The sequence below is a fragment of the Lates calcarifer genome, linkage group LG6 (assembly GCF_001640805.2).
Source record: "Lates calcarifer isolate ASB-BC8 linkage group LG6, TLL_Latcal_v3, whole genome shotgun sequence".
NCBI classification, from domain to species: Eukaryota; Metazoa; Chordata; class Actinopteri; family Centropomidae; genus Lates; species Lates calcarifer.
In genome coordinates, this window is record NC_066838.1 from 23,560,518 (window position 1) to 23,580,529 (window position 20,012).

At 40.1% G+C, this 20,012-nt stretch overlaps 1 protein-coding gene across 2 annotated transcripts in view; it reads left to right on the plus strand.

Annotated features, from left to right (window-relative positions):
- The first annotated feature begins 3,362 nt into the window (after positions 1–3,362).
- LOC108892814 (uncharacterized) overlaps positions 3,363–20,012 on the plus strand; it is a 29,853-nt gene continuing 13,203 nt past the window's right edge. The window contains exons 1-10 of one of the 2 annotated variants that reach the window (XM_018690579.2): positions 3,363–3,900; positions 4,705–4,827; positions 6,253–6,330; positions 6,601–6,774; positions 6,886–7,043; positions 8,293–8,481; positions 8,719–9,388; positions 9,719–9,881; positions 14,664–14,775; positions 17,204–17,294. In XM_018690579.2, the coding sequence (XP_018546095.1) occupies positions 3,829–3,900; positions 4,705–4,827; positions 6,253–6,330; positions 6,601–6,774; positions 6,886–7,043; positions 8,293–8,481; positions 8,719–9,388; positions 9,719–9,881; positions 14,664–14,775; positions 17,204–17,294 (1,830 nt within the window). In that variant the 5' untranslated portion in view covers positions 3,363–3,828. The remainder of the gene's footprint in view (positions 3,901–4,704; positions 4,828–6,252; positions 6,331–6,600; positions 6,775–6,885; positions 7,044–8,292; positions 8,482–8,718; positions 9,389–9,718; positions 9,882–14,663; positions 14,776–17,203; positions 17,295–20,012) is intronic. The other variant, XM_018690662.2, reaches the window with a different exon arrangement.

Here is a 20,012-nt window from a genome sequence, read left to right on the forward strand (position 1 = left end):
TGAGCGCGGGGTATTTCCCACGTGATTTTTTTTTTCACCTGACCATTTCCTGTAAATTCCTCCATAAAATACCCTGATAGGGCAAATTACAGTATCCTCACCTGACACCAGTGACCACAGAACAGCGAGTTAGACCAAAAGGGGCAGCGCACTTCTGAAGGGGATTAAATTCAGTGACCATCAGTGGCACGATCACTGTGTACAAATACTGCATTAAGACTACATGACCTGCATTAGTTGTTTTTCTTAGGTAAAAGACATATTATCTGCAAAATGCACTTAAAATATTAAGAGTAAAATTACATCTTGTGCAGAAGAATGCTCCATTTCAGTGTTACAATACGATAAATGATATTACTGAATTATTATTACTGATGTAGCAGTGTGTAAGCATGTACTTCAAAGTACTGATGACTGTCTCGGCCACTGTAATCTATCCCGCTGTATTTAATAAAGCCACTGTATATGTAAAATCTCAATATGCAAGCTGCAAATGTAATGCAGTAAAAAGTACAATATCTCCATTTGAAGGCTGTAAAGTAGAAGTATACAAATATTCAAGTATAAGTACACCATTGACTGTATTGTATTTTAAAAGGGTAATTTACTTTTATTAGACCACTGTTACAGCTATTTGAGTTCTCAGTTGACTTAAACAACATGTGGATTTTACATTTTGTGATAAAAATAATTAAATATGACAGCATTATTCACAAACTGTATCAGTTCTTAGGAATCTCACAAAACGAGAGTTATTGTTTTCATTACTCTCGAACCACACCTCCTTTGATTCTGTGGTAGAGACGAAAATCCCACCAGATTATTAAAGGGATTCCCCTGCAGAGGAGTTTCCCACACGGTCACTGCTGGTGAAGATCCTCCTCTGTCGCCTTATAAGTTTACAGTGAGGAGACACGCATGTCACTCTGTAAACGTACTGACCATTTAACCGCATGGTTCTCCAGGTTTACATTCTTTGCTGAAAAAAATCAAATTCTCTTGCGCGTATATTCGTGCAGTTAAGGCACAGGTACCGAGTGTAGCCAAAAACTACAAGCGCTTTATTTCTCGTAATTGTTTTGGAAATCCCAGTGGATTTCATCTAATGTCCTTTTCTGAGACCATGTGAGAAATAAAGTCATTTTTATGATAAAATACTGCTTCAGTAGAGATCATATATAACGTCTGGTTGGTGATCTGTCATTCCTGACTCTTCAAACTTAAAAGAAATAAAATTCTTCTCCCATTGAAAACGCGTGATCTCTTGGACTGTCACAGGTCTACATTATACAGTTATAACTGTATAATAAACTGTCCTAACTCTGTTCAACTCTATTCTTTAAAACTGCATGGTTGACCAGGATTGGAGAGGAAGAACTCGGTTTGGCAAAGGTCATGAATAATAAATATAAATGTAAAGTCCATTGTATTCTTACTTATGTGCTTCTCTGTTCCTATAAAACACAAACTTATCTTATTTCCTTTGGTGATTTATGAGAATTCAACACTGGGTTAAAATCTATGGACTTCTTATAAAAAAAGTTCTGAACAGTTTTGCTGAAATTCTGCTGAATTCCTCCTCATTAATAAAGTGTGAAACTATGCTGCAGTCACTGATAATCCACCTTTAAAAGGTGAAGTCCCTCAGTGGGACAGTGTTAGATGTGATGACATTTTCAGTTGCCATTTAAATAAGTTGATGGTGGACATCAAACCACATGCACTTATCTGCTGTCACTGATAACCAGCTCTAGTTCCCTATCCATTTTCTCACAAGTGAAACACAATCCAAACTCTACATGTGAACTAATGAAGCGGCATGAAAATCAATGTTCTGTGGCCTGTGTTTTACATAAAGACTCATCATGACTTAATTTCCTGTACTTTGCCTCCGCCTTATTTTCTGTATCTCAGGTTCTTGCTGCTTCTTTTTTGTTTTAGGTTTATTTTGTGAGTTTATCTTATCAGAGTAACAGGACTGAAGGAGACAGACTAGACATATTATTGGTATTATCAGTGCGGTCCTGTACAGAAGTCATGTTGGCTGTAACCTCCAACATGATCAGACAGTCCAATCAACACAAGAACTGAACATCATTTCTGTTGCAGGACTGTTGCATTAGACGGTTTTAGCTCAGTGTAATAAACTGGTAACTGAGTGTATTATACTGTACTCATGCAGGAATAAACACAGTCCCTCCCTTCTCTCCTGTCAAGAGTTGTGATGATGGAGTCAGCTGCAGGTTCTCCATTCTCTACAACTCTGTTGTGATAATTGTAATTTATGTTTTTCTTTGTGACCAGTTGTCTCTGTTGCTCTTACTGGGACTTCTGGGCCTTTCATTCTGGTGCTCCCTTTTTTTCTTTCTTTCTTTCTTTTTTTTAAAAATAGATGATGAAGCCTGTGAATCAGATCATTTATGGGAACATATACAGGAAAGGGAGGAGGGGGTGGGGTTGGCGGAGATGCAGCAGACCACAGAGCCTTTGTGAGGGCGTTGTTACCACGCCCCCTAGTGGACCCCCACTGTACATGGTTTCATTATTTCCCCAGTCGCTCAGAAAACCAACCACTCTAAAGCTGAAACAATAAATAATTTGCAATAATTTGATTACTGATTGACTGTTTAGTTAATTGTTTAATCAAAAAAATCACTGGTTACAGTGATTATTTGCTAGTTTTCTATAAGAGTAAATTCTTCTAAGTAGATTTTTGACTGACTAAAGACTAAAAAGGCAATTTAAATATGTGAACTTGAGCTTCAGGAACTATTAATGATCATTTTTCATTATATTTCTGACATTTTACACATTAAACAATCACTCAGTTATTGAAGAAAAGAATTATCAGCTGTACTGTTAATGAAAATACATGTTACAGTTACAGTTCTCCATTGATTAATTAAAACAATGTTGCCTCAGGTTTTTGTGTGTTAATTACTTGACACACAGAGAAAAAGTATAAAACAGTTTGATAAAAGACTTTACAACAAATGAGCTGAATATAAAGTAAAACAAGTCTTATGACTAGGACTTGATACAGAGTTCCTCAGCAAGACCAGAACCACAGGAGAGAGGACGGAGGACACGTCATATTCTACAGGTGGTAGGATCAACTAATACAGAGTGAAATTGGGACTTTTTTTTCCCCCTGGGGGTCTGAGGCCTGGTTGAATACAGATGTGTTAACCACCTGCTATTATAAGACACCTACACAACAGATGTGTAAGTGAAGGGAAATTATTTGTAGAGTTAGAAATGAATACTATGATTTAACTTTAACTCTTTTTATAACCAGGACTGTGGTCTGCTTTCATACTGTATATGAATTCTATTTTCCCAAGCAGTTACATCCTGGTAAATGAGTTTCATAAACAAACATAAGCATAGTTAAGTGCTGTGAGAGTGCTGCATGTGTTGCATTGCAGGGATCTTTTTGAGATAAAATAATCAGCCTAAAAATGCACAGGCTTCCTAGCCTATAAGGCACAGATAAAGCACATTGTCCTGCAAGCATAGACCTGTACACTGAGTGGAAATGTTTGCTGTTTTTGCGCACTGCCGTGTTTCCGTGGGTGTGGCTGAAAAGCTTCTGCTTAACCTGGAAGAAGTGTAACCTGAGCTGAGAGAGGGCGGTGGTAGAAAGTAACACAAATCACAGCAAATCTCCTTCTCTGTGGCCAGAGGAGTAGAACTCTGTCTGAGGTTTCGTGTGACGGAAAAACAAAACAATCCTCACTGGATGGTTTGCATCTGTGCTGCAACAGAGGAAGAGATTCATTGACTGAGCACTTACATGGATTTTTGGGTGATATCTGAAAAGTTATCATGCCAAATTTAGGATCAAAGAAGAGAGACAATCTATCCAGAATGGACAGACACGCCGAGGAGCTGCCAAAGGTAAGATTTCACTTTAAATGCTCAGACCTGAAAGCCAACATCAAGCAGTAAGTTTTTTTTAACAGCTTGTGCCAGGCTCCAATTTACTATGTTGATGAAAGTGTAAAATCAATGCTTCTGCAGATGAGTCAGTAATAACAACAGCTTTACTGTATACTTGGTTCCAGAGGAAACTACTCTCTCACTTTCATTAACGTCAGCTCTGTCAGGCAAGAGGAGACGGAGCTCTGGTGCACTTTATGGGAGTCTCTCAAGCATTTTTTACTTCCTCAATTTAACCCAACTTCCCTGCTGTTTGTAGTTTCCCACAACAGGAGCATTTATTTACCCAGAAATGTGACAGACAGTGAGTGATTTAAGGAAGGCAGTGTGTTCCTGTAATAGTGTGTTAAAGAGATACAGATGCTGATTGTATTTTGCAGTGCAGTGGTTCCTCTTTGCCGTCCCACTGAGCTGAGACCGACACATCCCGACATCTGTGGCTCACTTTGCCAAGCAGAGAAAATCACAGATCGCGCCTCTCTTACCAAACATCATGCATATATGTATAAACATCTCAGTGAATTATTGTATGAAAGATGTAAAAGAGATGCAAAGATAAAAAAAAAAAAGGTTTTGTATTAGTAAACTGTGAGTAATTTGTTTGTTTACCGAGAGCAAGGATACTTTAAATGCCTAGATTTTATCATAAGATAAGATTCACATACTTGGTTCACAATAGGAATAACCTCAAATATGGACATTGAAAAAAGACTTCTCATGTTAATATATCTTATTCTGTTTATTGTGTTGCTGTGATTTCAGCTGAGCAATGAGCAGCAGCTGAGCATCATGAACATGGTGAAGAACGGAGAGCTGTCCATCGAGGATGCTCTGAACCTGGCCAGGAAGGACCAGGTGCTCAAACAGCAGAACCTGCCTGAAGAGGTACTGACATTTTAAACCGAGCTCCCTCGATATTTTGTCGTTAGCACTCAAGAGTTTTCATGTTGACCTGTCTCTGAAGGCACAGCTCTCAGTTCGAGTCTCGGGAGAATAGGGAACATCAGAGAGGGATTTTATTGATTTTGTTTACACAGTTAAGAGCTGTTTAAACATTTGTCTTTAAATATATCAAGCAAATATCAAATATCAGGTCAGTTTCTCTCGCTCAGACTTGACACCTTGTACCTTGTTTGTTTAATCTGTGCACAAACAGAAATATGGTGCAGTAACTTCTTAGTCTTATTGTCACCACGAGGTTGCCAGGCAACCAGTGGAGACACTGCACAGACGTGATGGGTGGATGGATAAACTCTTGTTTGTTAAAGCAGTTATAATCAACATTTCATACAAACAATGCAACACATTATTACTTGTCTGTGAAACCCACAGGTTCATCACCTGACTGTGCAGTTCCCCTCAGTTCCACGAGCATCTGTCAGCTCATTGTTATAGTTTTTGACTTTAACTGCAACTTCACAGTTTTGGTTCACTCACAAGTTTGAAAACATCCACTATGTGCTACCTGACAGGCAGTAAACAGAGAAAGTAAGTGGCTAGCTACTGAAAATAGTGAAACATTTAGCAGTTAAAAAGCCAGAGATTTCCCTCAGGAGACCAACACAGAGTTAAGAGGGGAGTTAATAATATTGGATTTACATTCTCCTGGCATCTTCCACAACTTTAAATCAATGCTAATGTTGCTCTGGATGTATAAATGGACAGCTGATGGATAAAAAGTTCACCATATCATCTGAAAAGAAAATAAGATGTCAGTGTTTTGTTTACAGTTTGTTTCTGCTGCCCAAGTGCGGCCAGAAATTCCTCAACTGCAGGTTTAATAAATGGTTACTGCACTTCCTTGAACTGCAAATTGTTGTTTGTAATTAAAAACAGACAAAATACGGCATGTAACTCAGTGAGTTTTAAGGGTGTTGGTAGGCCGACTGTTTCCCCCTGCCTTCAGTCTTCACCCTGGCTCCAGCTCCTTGACACACAAACAAGACTCCTTGAACATTATTTGAATTCTATATTGCTTTGTGACCTACTTAGAAACCAGTCTTTTAAAATTGACAGACCTGCTCCCCCACGTTTATCCTCTTCTGCTCTTTAAAGATTGTTGTGTTAATAAGCCGCTGAACCTGCTGGATCAGTTTTAAAATAAATCTGTCTCTGAAAAGTTTGATTTACCCACAGGTATGTTTATGTGGGACTGTACAACATAGCTTTTGTTCTACACCTTAGCAGGAAACAGTCAAGGGACAAAAGATTATTTCCTTGAAGTGACCATGTTACATTGCTGTGTTTACACTGCCTGTTGTTCACTAGAAGGTGTTTTCCAGTGTGTGACATTTGGGTTTTTTTTGGCAGCAGGACCAGAAGCCATCCCAGTACAACTTCAGTGTTCATAAGCACGGCAGATACAGGTGGCAGAAGCGAGTCCTTCAGGTGAGTCAACAACAACAAAACAAAACAAGGTTCCTGGTTCTCCATTCCTCAACAGGAAACCAAATCAAACAAGACAGTTAACAGTACTCACCATAGCACAGTCATGCCATGACAGGGGATAGTTCAAAATCATCACTGCTCTGAATCAGTTTCAGTAAAACCTTCATAAAGATATGGTTGGTTTCAGCTACACGTACCTAATAAACTGGGAACTGAGTGCGTATACTGTACTCATGCACTTACTTAAACACTGTCATCATGACCATCCAGATTGACTTCAAGACCAAAATGCTGTGCAGCATAGAGAAAGGCATCATCAAGCGGCAACTCGCCTTCTCCATCGTCAAGAGTTGTGATGATGGCGTCGGTTCCAGGTTCTCCATTTCCTTTAAAGGACATCATGATTACGAACTGGAGGCCACATCACTGGAGGACAAACACAAGGTGACATTTATATGTAGTGTGGATACTTTTAAGAAATAAAAAGAAACAGCCGTTTATAGTGAATACAAGGAATGATATATTTGTGTCCTCCTTTCTTTTCTTGTTGAATAGATGATGCAACTTGTGAATCAGATCATTTATGGGAACATATACAGTGACCATGAGGAGGGAGATGCAGAAACTCATCAGCAACCTCAGGCATCACAGAGCCTTCGAAAAGGCATCTTGTTACTACACAGAGGAGGACTGGCCTCATTCAAATGGGTGAAGTAAGGATGTGTCCTTATTGCAGTAGCTCTGCTATTATATAACAGCTACACAACAGATGTGCAGAATAGTCTGTGATAAGAACAGATTTGTTCAGACCCACATTCTCAGTCACAAATGAACTGGGCCACAACTGGCTTTTGAATTAGCTGTGATGTCCCTAAATCATGTATGTACACAGCACAGAGAAACTTTCCCCCCTTCAGCAGATGAATGTGAAAACAGCCTTCTAATATCAAACTCTGCACACACAGCAGTCTGCACAGTGAAGCTCAGGAGACATAACAATGAGCAAAGCACATTTTTGAGTTGAAGGGGACTTTAAGTATTCTTAAAAATCAGTATGCATACAAAAGATGCTTGATTTTTTGAGTGTATTATTGTCCCACGGTGCAGTAGAGCATTAGCATATTTTAGAAATATGCTTTCAGCTTTCTTGCTGGATGAAAAATGAAAAATCGATACCACTCTCATAGAACAGTTTGGCCCAGTGGGTGGCTTAGTTTAGTTTAACATGAAGACCGGGGGGAACAGCTAGTCTGGCTCTGTCAAAGGTAGAACATGCCCCTACCATTACTTCTAAAACTCACTCATTAACTAATCATTGTTTGTTTAATATGTATATTTCAAGTGCATAACTCTCCATAAAACTGTAAACAAATCCACGGGCATCACCTGTTCTTCATTCCCACAGTATACACTTCATTTCTACCTGCACCCTGACAGACGGTCAGTGTTTCCTTGTGCCTTTGCGTTCCAGCAATTACCTGAGTCTGTATCTGTATCAGCATCTGTATCTCTGCCTGTACTTCCCCTGCATCTTTGACTCTGTGAATCACTTGTTTCCCGCTCTCTGCAGCTCTGACCTGCTACCTGTACCTGTAAGCCTCTTATCAGCCATCTTTTTGAGTGGTGTTTCTTCTAACTGAACCTGTTCTTAGTGTGAATCTTACCTTACTTTTGAGTGTCCTCATACACTACCCACGACAATAAGCTGTTAATTAGTGAGTTAATTTTGGACAGAGCCAAGCCAGCTGTTTCCTAATGTTTCCTGTCTTTATGCTAAGCTAACTGTGCCCAGTTAGCCCAGAATATACATAGGCTTCAAGTGCACTAACTTCAAAAACAGTATGACACTTAATATAGAGTACATACTGAATACAACAAGCACCTGGTGTGGAACTGGGACACAGCTCAGGTGATGTTGTTGTGGTTTACATAACACACCACTCCTTCCTCATTTTGTTCCAGATACGAGGTCCAGCTCCACCCAGGCCAGCTAACACTGGTCCCCTACAGGAGTCGAGGCCCCACCGACGGTGAGGTGACATCCTCGGTGCCCGTGTCCATTGTGATTCACCTGTCAGACGGTGACACCAGAGTACAGAAACCTCACAGCCTGGACACTTTCACCCTGATCACCCACAAAAATGAGTACCAGTGAGTGAGTTTTACTGAGGAAATATCACAACAGCTTTGCTTCTTTTCAAATTAATTTATAGCCTTGTAATAGTTTGTAATTTCAGTCGTCCACGCAATGCACTTATTTTTATTGTGGGAATTATGATGCAGCTTTGACTGAGTGATTAAGCCATAAATATAGGCCTGAAGTCTTAATTACCAGTCTTATCTCAGAGAATAAGGGAAGCCAAGTTTAATGTTTTTGATTTATCTCAGATTCAAGGTGCCTGTATCAGATCAAACCAGTGCCCAGGGAGCCACCGAGAAGGAGCGAGATGCTTGGGTCCACGCCATTCACAAACTGTGTTCAGACTGGAAGAGGAAGTCCAAGTGTGAAAACATGTTTATGGAGACAAATTTTCTACGAAATCTCAGCATACCCGAAGACACAGAGGACACCAACACAGATCTTGAGTCAAGTGGTGAATTTAGTGGTGGGGATGTGCCTGTCGTTTATCCTCCAGTTGATTATGCAAATGAAGATCCCACTTCTAAAGGTGGAGATCATTTATCAGCCGGCGACATGAGTCCAACTCATCCCTCAGCTGATTATACAAAGCCTGTTCCTAAACCTCGCAGTGCTGCGAGGACTCCTGCTCAAGTTACCGGACCTGATGTTTTGCCTCCCGTCCCAGCGGTGACCTCTCCCAGTGTTGTTGCTCCCTCATCATCACCCACCTCTCCTCCACCCTCACCCACCCGTACTCCCCTCACATCCTCCTCCACGGTCCCAGAGACCCTCAAACATGAATCAGGCTCATCAGGTGTGAAAGGGCCCTCACCCCAGATCATCCCGGCCGCCCCACCTTTACCCTTCAAACTGAAGACGACTAAAAGAAAAACACGCACCAAGGCTTTCCACTGGGACCTAGTTGGCTCAGAGAAGGTAATACTGTCACTTTTCAGTTAAAACTTTATTCATCATAAGACACTAAATTACCATATTTTTACAATTAACTATAAAACTTACCAAAGATCTCATTAGTGTGAAACATTCATATTTAAATGCAGTGTTTCAGTATTCGGGCAAACACAGAAAGGTCAGTATCAGCTTAGTTTATCCTCATTATTCTTCATATTGCATCATTGTTGGGAATTATTCTTTGTTTTGTCTTGTCAGTTATTGCTTCGCCGGTGTTGTTCCTTTCTAATGTTAACATTGATTTCCTCATAAAATGGAGTTGTCTCAGTGCTGAATTAATTTGCTTCTTGGCAGATTGCAAAATCATTTTGGATACAAGAAAGCACCAAGAGGATTGAAATCGACACATCACGCTTATACGAGCAATTTGCTGTTAAAGATCTGGGGACGTTTGGTGCGCCTGAGCAGAGTAATACCCAGCATATTATGCTCAACCAGAAGATTGCACACAACTTCAGTGAGTAGCTCAACAATGAATATGTTACTGAGACATTGCTTATAAATATTGTCCGGTTCAACAGATCATTTTCAGCATTTCAGGAAGGAGATAAGACTTTCTCAGCAAAATAATAATTTCCATGTTGTAATGAAACACCATTCCTCTTGATTAAGTCAAATAGATGTTCTCATTTCCTCAGCGAATTAGAACTTTGGGTGTGAAGTAAGCTCACTCTCTTCACAACCACCAGATGGAAGCACCACATAAAAAGAGTAAACGGGATTTCTGCAGAAACAGTGTGAACATCAGGCTCTTTAGATTTCATAAATTAAACTTTAACTCCTTGCCCAACTAAAGAGAAGCTGACCTGAGAACTCTGTTAGGAAGGGCTTGTTAATGTTGCCATTTTGCTCCTTTTAAAACATTGGTTGAGACTCTAATGATGCCACAGCGGCTGTAAAAGCAGATAGATGGATGTTCCTCATATGTGTCTGCAGGGGGCAGTGTGTCACCAATCCAGCGGTGCCATAACTGCCCGAGCAATCTGCAGAGAGCTATTGTGAAGTGGAACATTCTATTTCTTATCTAATGGCTTTTCACTTTTGATTAACTGAGTGTATGTGGCTTGTATATTTCAAGACCCAAGCCAGGGGAGAGCATTTCAGAAGCTTCCTCTCACAGGTCCTCCAAGAGGCACCGACACTGAGAAGCGATACAGATGTGGTGGTGGGGCTGCTAAATGGAATCAGAGTGAATGTGCAGACTGGCAACATAATTAGAGTTCACACGTTCATAAAATATGGAGAAGGGATCTAAGCGACAACGACAGCGATTTCACCAGTATTCGGAGTTCTGCGCTCCTCCCTGACCTGGAAACTTTGGTTGTGTCAGGAGCAGGAGCTGAGTGATGACAGCCTGCAGGCAACCCAAGGCCATGCATCTTTCTGCTGCAAGCTTCAGAAAAATTTAGACATTTGAAGAACAAAGGAGACTCTCTCTGTCTTTCTGTCTGTCCTATTTCAGTCCTATTAAAGCCAATATAGAAAGAGGCATTTCAGCAGTGATGGAGGACACACTCAGATCTACTTAAGTAGTAGAAGCAGTAGAAATATAAAAAGGAAAATTTCTACATTTGAAATGTCAATCAAGGAAAAGACTTATCAGCAAACTGTACTTGAAAGTAAAAGAATTCATAAACCGGAAGAGTTGCACCTTTGATTTTACTATTAGAAATGATTATATATTAGTAGCTGTCAGTTATATGTAGTGTTGTAAAAGTGCAATATTTCTATCAAAACTGTAGAATTATCAAGTGACTTAAAATGCAAATACTGTACAAAAAATGCAATACACACATTTTTGTTTTGTATATAAAATCTTAATCTGCAAAGTAACCAGTAACTGTGGCTGTAAATTAAGGTGCAGCAGTAAAAATATTTGCCTCTAAAGTTAATCGAGCAAGTAGAAGTATGAAGTAGCAGAAAATAAAAATAATCAAGTGCAGAGCAAGTGTCTAAATTTTGTACTTAAGTGTGGTATATGAATAAATGAACTTACTTTACACCACTGCATTTTGGACCAGACTTTAAGGGGACATTTTAATCAATAAGAGCTTTTTTTTTGTAATAAAAACAAAAGAGAATCAGTCCAGAGGTGACTTCTGCCTGTTTACTCTCTGAAAACACAGGAACTCCCCCAGGATCTGTTCTCATAGAAGCCAGACGTGAAAAAAATAAATAATAAAAAAAAAATAATAAAAAAAATCAGTTGTTAATAGGACTTCTCTTCCTCTCCCTCTCTGCCTATCTCTTGGCATCCCTCACACACACCCTCCCTGTTCTTGTTTGCATGTTTATCACCACAACCCCCACTAAATTCATGCTGTTTATTCAGCTCATATCTCATTCTTTGCCACACTTTTTATTCATCTGATCTGATTACACTTGGAGCCAGCGTGTGTGTGAAAGCTCAGCTGACACTCAGACTCCATCAGATAATATCACATATGTATCAAGTATGTGATCAATAATTAACAACAAAAAAAAAAAAAACAACAAACAAAACAACTCTGAGGTATTAATTAGCATCAGGCTGCCGCTCTTACTTTATCCAGAGCGGCTTTTAAAACATTGTTTGCAGTTGCACACTGAGGCAGATGGAGTTGGACAGCTTGAGCAGGTGGTTGTTTTACTGTTGTACTGCGGTTTTGAGTGGTTTCCTCTGGTAATCAGCATGATCCTTGTGGGCAAGCAAGAACATCAGCTGTGTCTGGAGTCCATAGGACAAAGCTGTAATGATCCGTGTACTAATTTATAGTATGTTAAGTGCTCTGCAGGAATCCAAAAGACCACTGACAAGAAGACTGTGGCTCATGATGTCTTTTGACTGCATTCTGCTGAAAAATACCCACGGAGCAGATGAAAGACAGAGATACAAAGTCGATGTGCAGATGTGTGTGTGTGTGTGGCGGAGGGATTCTGTAACACTAATGGCTGTGACTGGCTCTTCTCTGCATGCCGCCACAACGTTAAAATCCATTTTAATACAGTCTAATGAGAAGAAACATCTTCACACAGGACGGCTTCTGCAATATGTTGCAGTTACCCATCATCTTTGATGATCTCAGTGGTGGGAGACGTGCTCACATCTCTTAATTGAGTAAAAGTGCCAAGAAAAGAGACTGTCTTGTAAAAAATGAACCCATAGGTCCTCTGCACAGCAGGTTCTTGCAGCCCATTGTTACGTCTTATTGTTAAGTGACATCTAGTGGCTGTAGTAATTGTGATGGGGACAAAGCAGATGATGTGATATAAAGAGCATATCAGGAGATGGTTGGGGTGGATGGATCAACCAAACAGAAGACTTATTTAGGTATTTTAGTCCGATGGTTCCTAACCTTAGTGCTCCAGAGGGTGATGAAATCAAAGGGGTTGTGGGACGAATCATAGGGTAGGGAAGAAGAAAAAAATAAGTTCTTTTGCACAATTTTGCATAAATATTTTAGATGTTGAACAGAACATTAGATTTTTTTGTGAAAAGCTGGATGATTTTAAAACGATTATTTAAATGAAACTGGCCTTTTGATGGAATAGCTAACAACATCGAAAATGTGGAGAGGCCCCAACTGCACACTGTTTTTTATGCAAAGCCACAAGCCTGAAAAACTGATAAACAAATTTTTTATCCAATACCTTGATTTGAAATGTAACTATTGTTGTCATATAACTAGTTTACAATCTTTTCTATCTTAAAGAGAGAAGTAGAAGTGTAGGAAATTAGCATACAATGCATCTACACAAGTATAGTACTGAAGTACAGAACTTGAGTAAATCTTTCTGGTTTTGTTTAGAATATGTGTCCAACTAATATGGTTATTTACCTTGAGGGCCCCGGTGCATGCTGCCTATTTAATGACTGGAAATGTCGCACTGCTAATTAAAAGTACACCTGTGGCTTCCTGCACCCAGTGGGACACACTCTCCATCTCCATACTCTAATTTGCCAGGGCAATGCCCAGTTTGTCTGAGTGCCAGTCAACAAAGGGCTTGATTTGCACTTGTGTGTTTTTCTGTAGGCCAGATGAGACAGCCTAACCCTCGCTGTCGAGGACACTAGTGGCGCTCAGCATTGTTTTTGACGATAGATGTCGTGATTACCTCATTTGAAAACGTGACATGAAATCCTCTGTTGGTTGTAGTGAGTGAATTTGTATCTGAAGTTTTTAATGCAAAGGATTTAGAGATCTTTTCACGACAGCTTTAAACTTCAAACACGCTTCTTATCATCTACATTTAACATGTATTTTTGGATTGGAAATGCTCGAGTCAGTTTTTATGGACTGTTAAAGAAACAGTTTGGCATTTTGGGAAATACACTTATCCACTTTCTTAGAGTTAGATGAGAAGATTCATACTGTTCTCGAGTTTGTCTGTTCAGTATGAAGCTTGAGTCAGCAGCAATTATCCTATCTTATCTAATCTTAGCCTAGCCTGGCTTAGTTTAGCTTGTCTTAGCTTATAGTATCTTAGCTTAGCATAAAGAAAGGAAACAGGGAGGGACAGCCAGCCTGGTTCTGTCCAAAAGTAACAAAATCTGCCAACCAGCAGCTCTAAAGCTCACAAGTTAATATGTCATATATTATTTGTTTTACTTCAAAAACTGACGAGTAAAAACGACAAGTTACAGTTTTATATAGAGTTGTGTGCTGGAACTATCTCAGTGGCAGTTGTTTTTATCTACTGGATGTTGTAGTGATTAAACAAACAAGATTCAACGTGCAAGAACAACTCACAGAAACACAAGTGTATTTTGTATGTAAGGAATTCATGAGATCGGCTTTTAGAAAAAGTTTTGAATTCTGACAAGTTAGCTGACAAGCAACACACTTAACAAAAGAAAGTTGGATGTGGTGCCTCCAAACAAAAAGAAAATTGTGTCAACCAGTCAATACCTGAGCGCCTAACAGGCGTGAGTAACTATATTTTGTAAAATTCACCATGTATTTTACATACATGTCCAAAATTTCTGAAGCAGTCTCCTAATGAATGCTCCTCTTAGCTTCTGAATTATGCAGGGGCATTTTCAATAAAACTAAAAAAATCACATCTGCTTTGACTTGATAGAATGCAAATTTGTGCATTTCCCTTAGGCATTTCTGGGAAAGTAATTAAGCAAAGGACCCTTTGTCTTCACAATGCTTTTTGAGTCATTTCATCACAGGATAAGAAGACTATCTGTCAAGAGAAAAGCTTTCATGTACCATTGAGTGTGTTGACTTTTTCTAATCTATTGTTCTCCTAGACATTTTCCTCAAAAGTTTTCCAGTTCAGCCGGGAGAGCTGAAGGACAAACTGTTCATCGTTAACGAGGAAGATGGAGGCCTGTCTGATGAGCACATCACCTCTCTGAGGAGGTATGACTTTGTGCCCAAAAAGAAAAAAACACGCTGATTTGTATTCATTCCTTACTGTGTCGCAACTGAAGCCGAGAGGTGAATGACTTTTTGTGCCTGAGTCCGTGGGCGGTTGATGCGTGTTTTCATTGGCAGCGGCAAAACCTTTGGAAAATAGCAGCTTAACAAATCACTGACAAGGGATGTGAGTGCATGGTACAGTAAGGACAATGTGAAACAGGGGAAACCGCTGCCAGTTCATGTGAGGAAGGCACACGATTTGCACAGCAGTCTTCACAGTGTTCTAATACTAAAGAGCAGATGCCAGAACCTTTTACCAGAGCAGCTTACTAATAAAAGTTTTATCTTGGGTTATTTGTGGAGATGGAAACTATTGACATGCCCTCAGGAATATAACAGTGAAAGCAGGTAAAATACTTCCTGATTCTTACCTGCAGTTTGCTCAGTGGCCCTGGAATCTGACCTCCTAGAAGGCGAGAGTGATCTAATGTACTGTGTGGAGGATTTTATTTATTCTATGAAAACGTAATATATATTTTAATGCGCTGTGGCGCAAGCCTGAGGAATACAATCTTAAAAGAACCACTCCCAACAGGTGCTGCAATATTAATGACCGGTGCTACTCCAGTGGCACATAGCTTGGCCCATGAAAAAGTGAATGCCTTTGGTTTGAGGTCAGATTGTGTGGAAATGACAGAAGGAAGACGTCCAATTTAAGATGACGGGGTTCAAATTCAGTGCAAGTGAGTAAATGGCTGTTCCCATCAGTATCTCGCTGCTTTATAGAAGCTGACGAGGACCATCAGCGCTACTCTGCTTTTAATCACTTGCTTCTCTCCAGGCCACTGGAAATCAATGCCAAGGCATCGGTCCAAGGGAGGGAGATAAAGATCATGTGATGACATAAGGGAAAAATACATGTGACAGAAGAGGAAACATCCCCAGTCACAACTTTAAAGTTTAAATCAAATCTATAGATCTATATGCATGTTTTTAGTTTTTTTGTTGGATAAATAAGGACTGATATTTCTTTTCAGATACACAGATAATCATCAATTTATCAAACACTAAAAATTTACAGCTGATTGAATGTATTTAAGCTGCAATCTAATCCACAGCTTCATAGACAGCAGGTAGAGGAGTCCATACATTTTCAACATGCTCTCTTTCCCCATGGCAATAAAATATTCACTATGGTATCTACAGGCATCAGCTCTGGAAGGAAAGTGTCTTACTTTTATGATTGTTGCCAAGTTTTTTCTCCAGTCTTTCTGTTGAGGGCTGAGGACAGGTATCTTTGTGTCCTGTCTGATGTGAACCCTAAAAATTCTCCTAATCTTTTTCTGTATGTATGAAATGGTTATGTGTAATGTAAAACATTAGATGTAGTAATGAACCCACAAAGAGTCTCTTACTGTTTTGCTTCACTTGCTGCATGTCGTCAGCACCGTTTTCAGGTTTTTTAGGTGAAAAAAGTGAACGGCGCCTGCCCATCAGCAGACAGCAGACAGACTAAATTATCGATCAGCTTGTGAAAGCAGTGAATCATTTAGCAGCTAAAAAGTCAGATATTTCCCTCAGGGGTTGGTGGAGACCAAAAAAAGAGCTAACGGAAGATTGAATATTAGACTTGTATTCATCAGGTGCACATAAACACAGCAACTTTTGCCAACAAGTTCACCATATCAGCTTAAAAGGTAATAATGTGACAGTGATGTGTACATAGCTACAGTTCAGCTTCAGTGGCCAGAAAAACAGTTACTGCAGGTTTAAAGACCTCAGATGCTGTTTTTGTGAATACATACCAAACAAATGAATGACTTAATCTTTATATAATAGATTTAGCCAAAAGGCCACTTTCTACCTGACTGATACTTTGAAGTAAAACAGAGAAAACATCAGAGATACTGCATGAATGAGATGAAGCCCAGGCTGATGCCATACGTTTCTCAAATCAGCTGGAAGTGTGTTCCAGCCATGTAATGACCGGAGAGAAAAGGCTGATTGGCTAAATGAGCTTTTCCTTTCTGGTGAGGTGCACTCACCTCTATTGACAGATCCAGTGTTCGCTGCCTGTGGTTTTCTCCACCAATAGACACAGTGGAAGGAGCAAGACTGTTAAAGCCCCTGAAATCAGAAACAGACCTGGTATTACTCCAAAGGATTAAACATTTGCGACGAGATTAACATCAGCTTTTAAATAAATGTATGTGGGCATTATTAGTTGCAACCCGGTGAGAAGAACATGGAAGAAAGAAATGGAGAGATCTCTTATGGGAAATAACCAAAACTGTTCCAACTCTGGTAGAAAATGGTGGGCTCATGCATGACAACGAGCTGCTTGAGAAAATACATCAAGGTATTTTAAAAACTAGCATCTGCATCTAACAAGAGCAGTGATACTGTTGTGTTTGTTTTCATGTTCAAGGTATGTCCCCACCATGGACGACGTGGAAATGTACAAATCCCACAAGGGACCTGTGTCAGAGCTGCATATTGTGGACCAGTACATGATGGAGGTACAGTTCCCCGTATTAGAACAGAATTACAATCACAGAATTGGGATTGAAAATTCCTTTTGATTTGACTCGCGACACCATGACCAAAGCAGAATCAAATGCAGGTCTTGCTCATGAAGAGAGTTTGTCGAGTCTCCATTCACCTATTTGCACATTCACACGCTGTGGGTGTCATGACAAGCTCTTACCATTCATCTGGTTATCACCTTCCAGCATGCCTGGCAGTCATCTGACCCATGGGTGGTTGGCTCAAGGCTGCGGGAAGGGTAACAGATGAACAGCAGGATCAGCCCACGGTGCTGCTTAGGAATATTTTGACACCAGGCATAAGATATTTCATGTGTAAGGGTGAGGGTGACATCTCTTATGGAAACCTCGATGCACGTCTGGAGGCCACAGTCGGCCTGAATGCTGCTAAATAGACAATATTAACATCCACGCTCACGTTCACCCCTACGGGCAATTTAGAGTCGCCAATTAACCTAACCTGCATGTCTTTGGACTGTGGGAGGAAGCCAGGGCACCCGCAGGAAACCCGCACAGGCATGGGGAGAACATGCAGACTCCACACGGAGGGTTCAAACCCAGAGCATTCGTGCTCTGAGGCGACGGGGCTCATTGGCTGCAGCATTATTTCCCTGCTAGCACACTAAGCTAAGAAGATGAACACAGCAAACATTATACAGAGCCTACTAAACATGCATGTTAATGTTGTTATTATTAGTATGCTGATGGTAGCATTTAGCTCCAAGCGCCACTGTGGCTAAATGCAGTTTCATAGAGCTGCTAGCACGGCTTTAAGCCCTTTGTCTTGTTCTCCTTTAGATGGCTGGAGATAGTCTGATGGCCTTAACAACTCTGAATAATCACTTTCCTCTCAGGATGTCTGCGGAGGATGCAAGAGTGGAATCTGAGAGCAAATTTTCTACCATTGAAGGAAAATTTTCAATATATTAGTGTTGAAGCACTGACCTTTTCCTTAAATGAGCCAATCAAATCCTAATCATGCTTTGCAGGCTATCATACTCTGATTCGCGGTAATGGTCTGTTCTGTGTCTTGCACATAGCTGCCTCCTCTTAGACTACACTGTACAGACGTGGCCTTAAGTGTTGGTGCTTTAAACTAATTTGCATCCACTATTCTCTATTGCATATTTAATAGAACAGACAAGTTGCTTTTAATTATCTGTTTAACATATTATTTTAAATAATGCAACAAATAAAAATAGTGTGGACAAAAATATTAACCTAATGTTTTGTAGCAGTCCCTTTTAAGTCAATCACTTCAATGAAGAGTTTTCTGTAGCTCTTAATGAGACTTCATTTCTGGAGAGCATTCTGCTCCATTTCTCTCAGGGTTGATGGCTGCCTTCTCCCTTTTAGCTCCTTCCATAGATGTTCACTTGGATTAAGATCGGAACTCACAGCGGGCCACTTCAGAGGTCCAGTGTTTCCTTCTCATCCATCCTTAGGTGTTTTCAGATGTATGTTTTGAGTCATTATCCCGCTCAAGGAGCCTATGACCTGCTACTGAGACGCAGCTCTCTGACGCGGGGCAGTATGTTTTTGCTCCAGAATGTCTTGATAATCCTCTGGTTACATGGTGTCCTGCACAAAGCAACCCAATAACATAACTGAGCCTCCTCCATGTTTCACAGTGGGGATGGTGTTCTTTTCTTTGAAAGCTTTTTTATTTTCCTCTGTGAACTTGGAGCTAATGTGACTTACCAAAAAGCTTTAATTTTGTTTCATTTGTTCTTAAGACATTTTACCAGAAGCACTGTGGCTTGTTAACATGCATTTTAGCAAACACAAACACACAGTTGGGTGTTTTGTGTTTTTGTCTTCTATGGAGCTCATTGTCTTTAATGTGGACAAAGTTGTACCTTGATCTTGGAGGTCAAAGTGTACCAGTTTTCCTTGGTTGTTTTTTCCACCCATTCCAGAAACCTATCTTCCTGTTCCAAATCTGGGGCTTCTTGTTTTATTCTGTGCCAAACTAAACACATGCAGGTATTCTTCTCAGGAAGAACGGAGCATTGTTGCATTGAGGTGTAGCGGTGCCAACACTTTTGGCCACGACTGTATACGAGGTCTTGGAATGTACTTAAATCATGCCAGTCATCATTTCACTGGGAATTTAAATCCTGTGTTCCTGCCGAAGCAAAAATCCTACCAGAGAATATTTCCCGCTTAAATCTCAAATTTGGTGCACATGAGAGTTGAAAAAGTCAGCAAAATACCTGAAAATGTGATTACTTTAAATCCAGTGACTAATTTGTGAACACAGTTTTATCCCAGGAGGAATTAAATTATAACAGTGTTACCTTGGCATGGAATCTGTTAACCTCCCATTAGAAATTAAAAATGTGTCAGAAAATGTGACAAGATGAGGCACATGGTGCTTGAGAGTGTGGAGGATGACACATTTTGGGTACTTCTTATTCTCCTTTCTTTTTTTAATAGCTAAATGATTACATGGTCTGAATTTCTAACACTAATCTTAACATCTTTCCTGAACCATCCGTCAGACCAAGTGCCCTTTGGCTTTTGGAAGATACCTGTGCATGAGCGAGACGGTCTGACAACGTGGAGTGATTTATTAGAGGTTAGCGCCGACACAAAGGTCGACTAGGCAGCTCAGCCAATCGTTTCGAGGTGTCAAGCCTTACGTTTCTCTGTTAAATCAGCCTGTCTACACTCCCGCAGTACTCCACT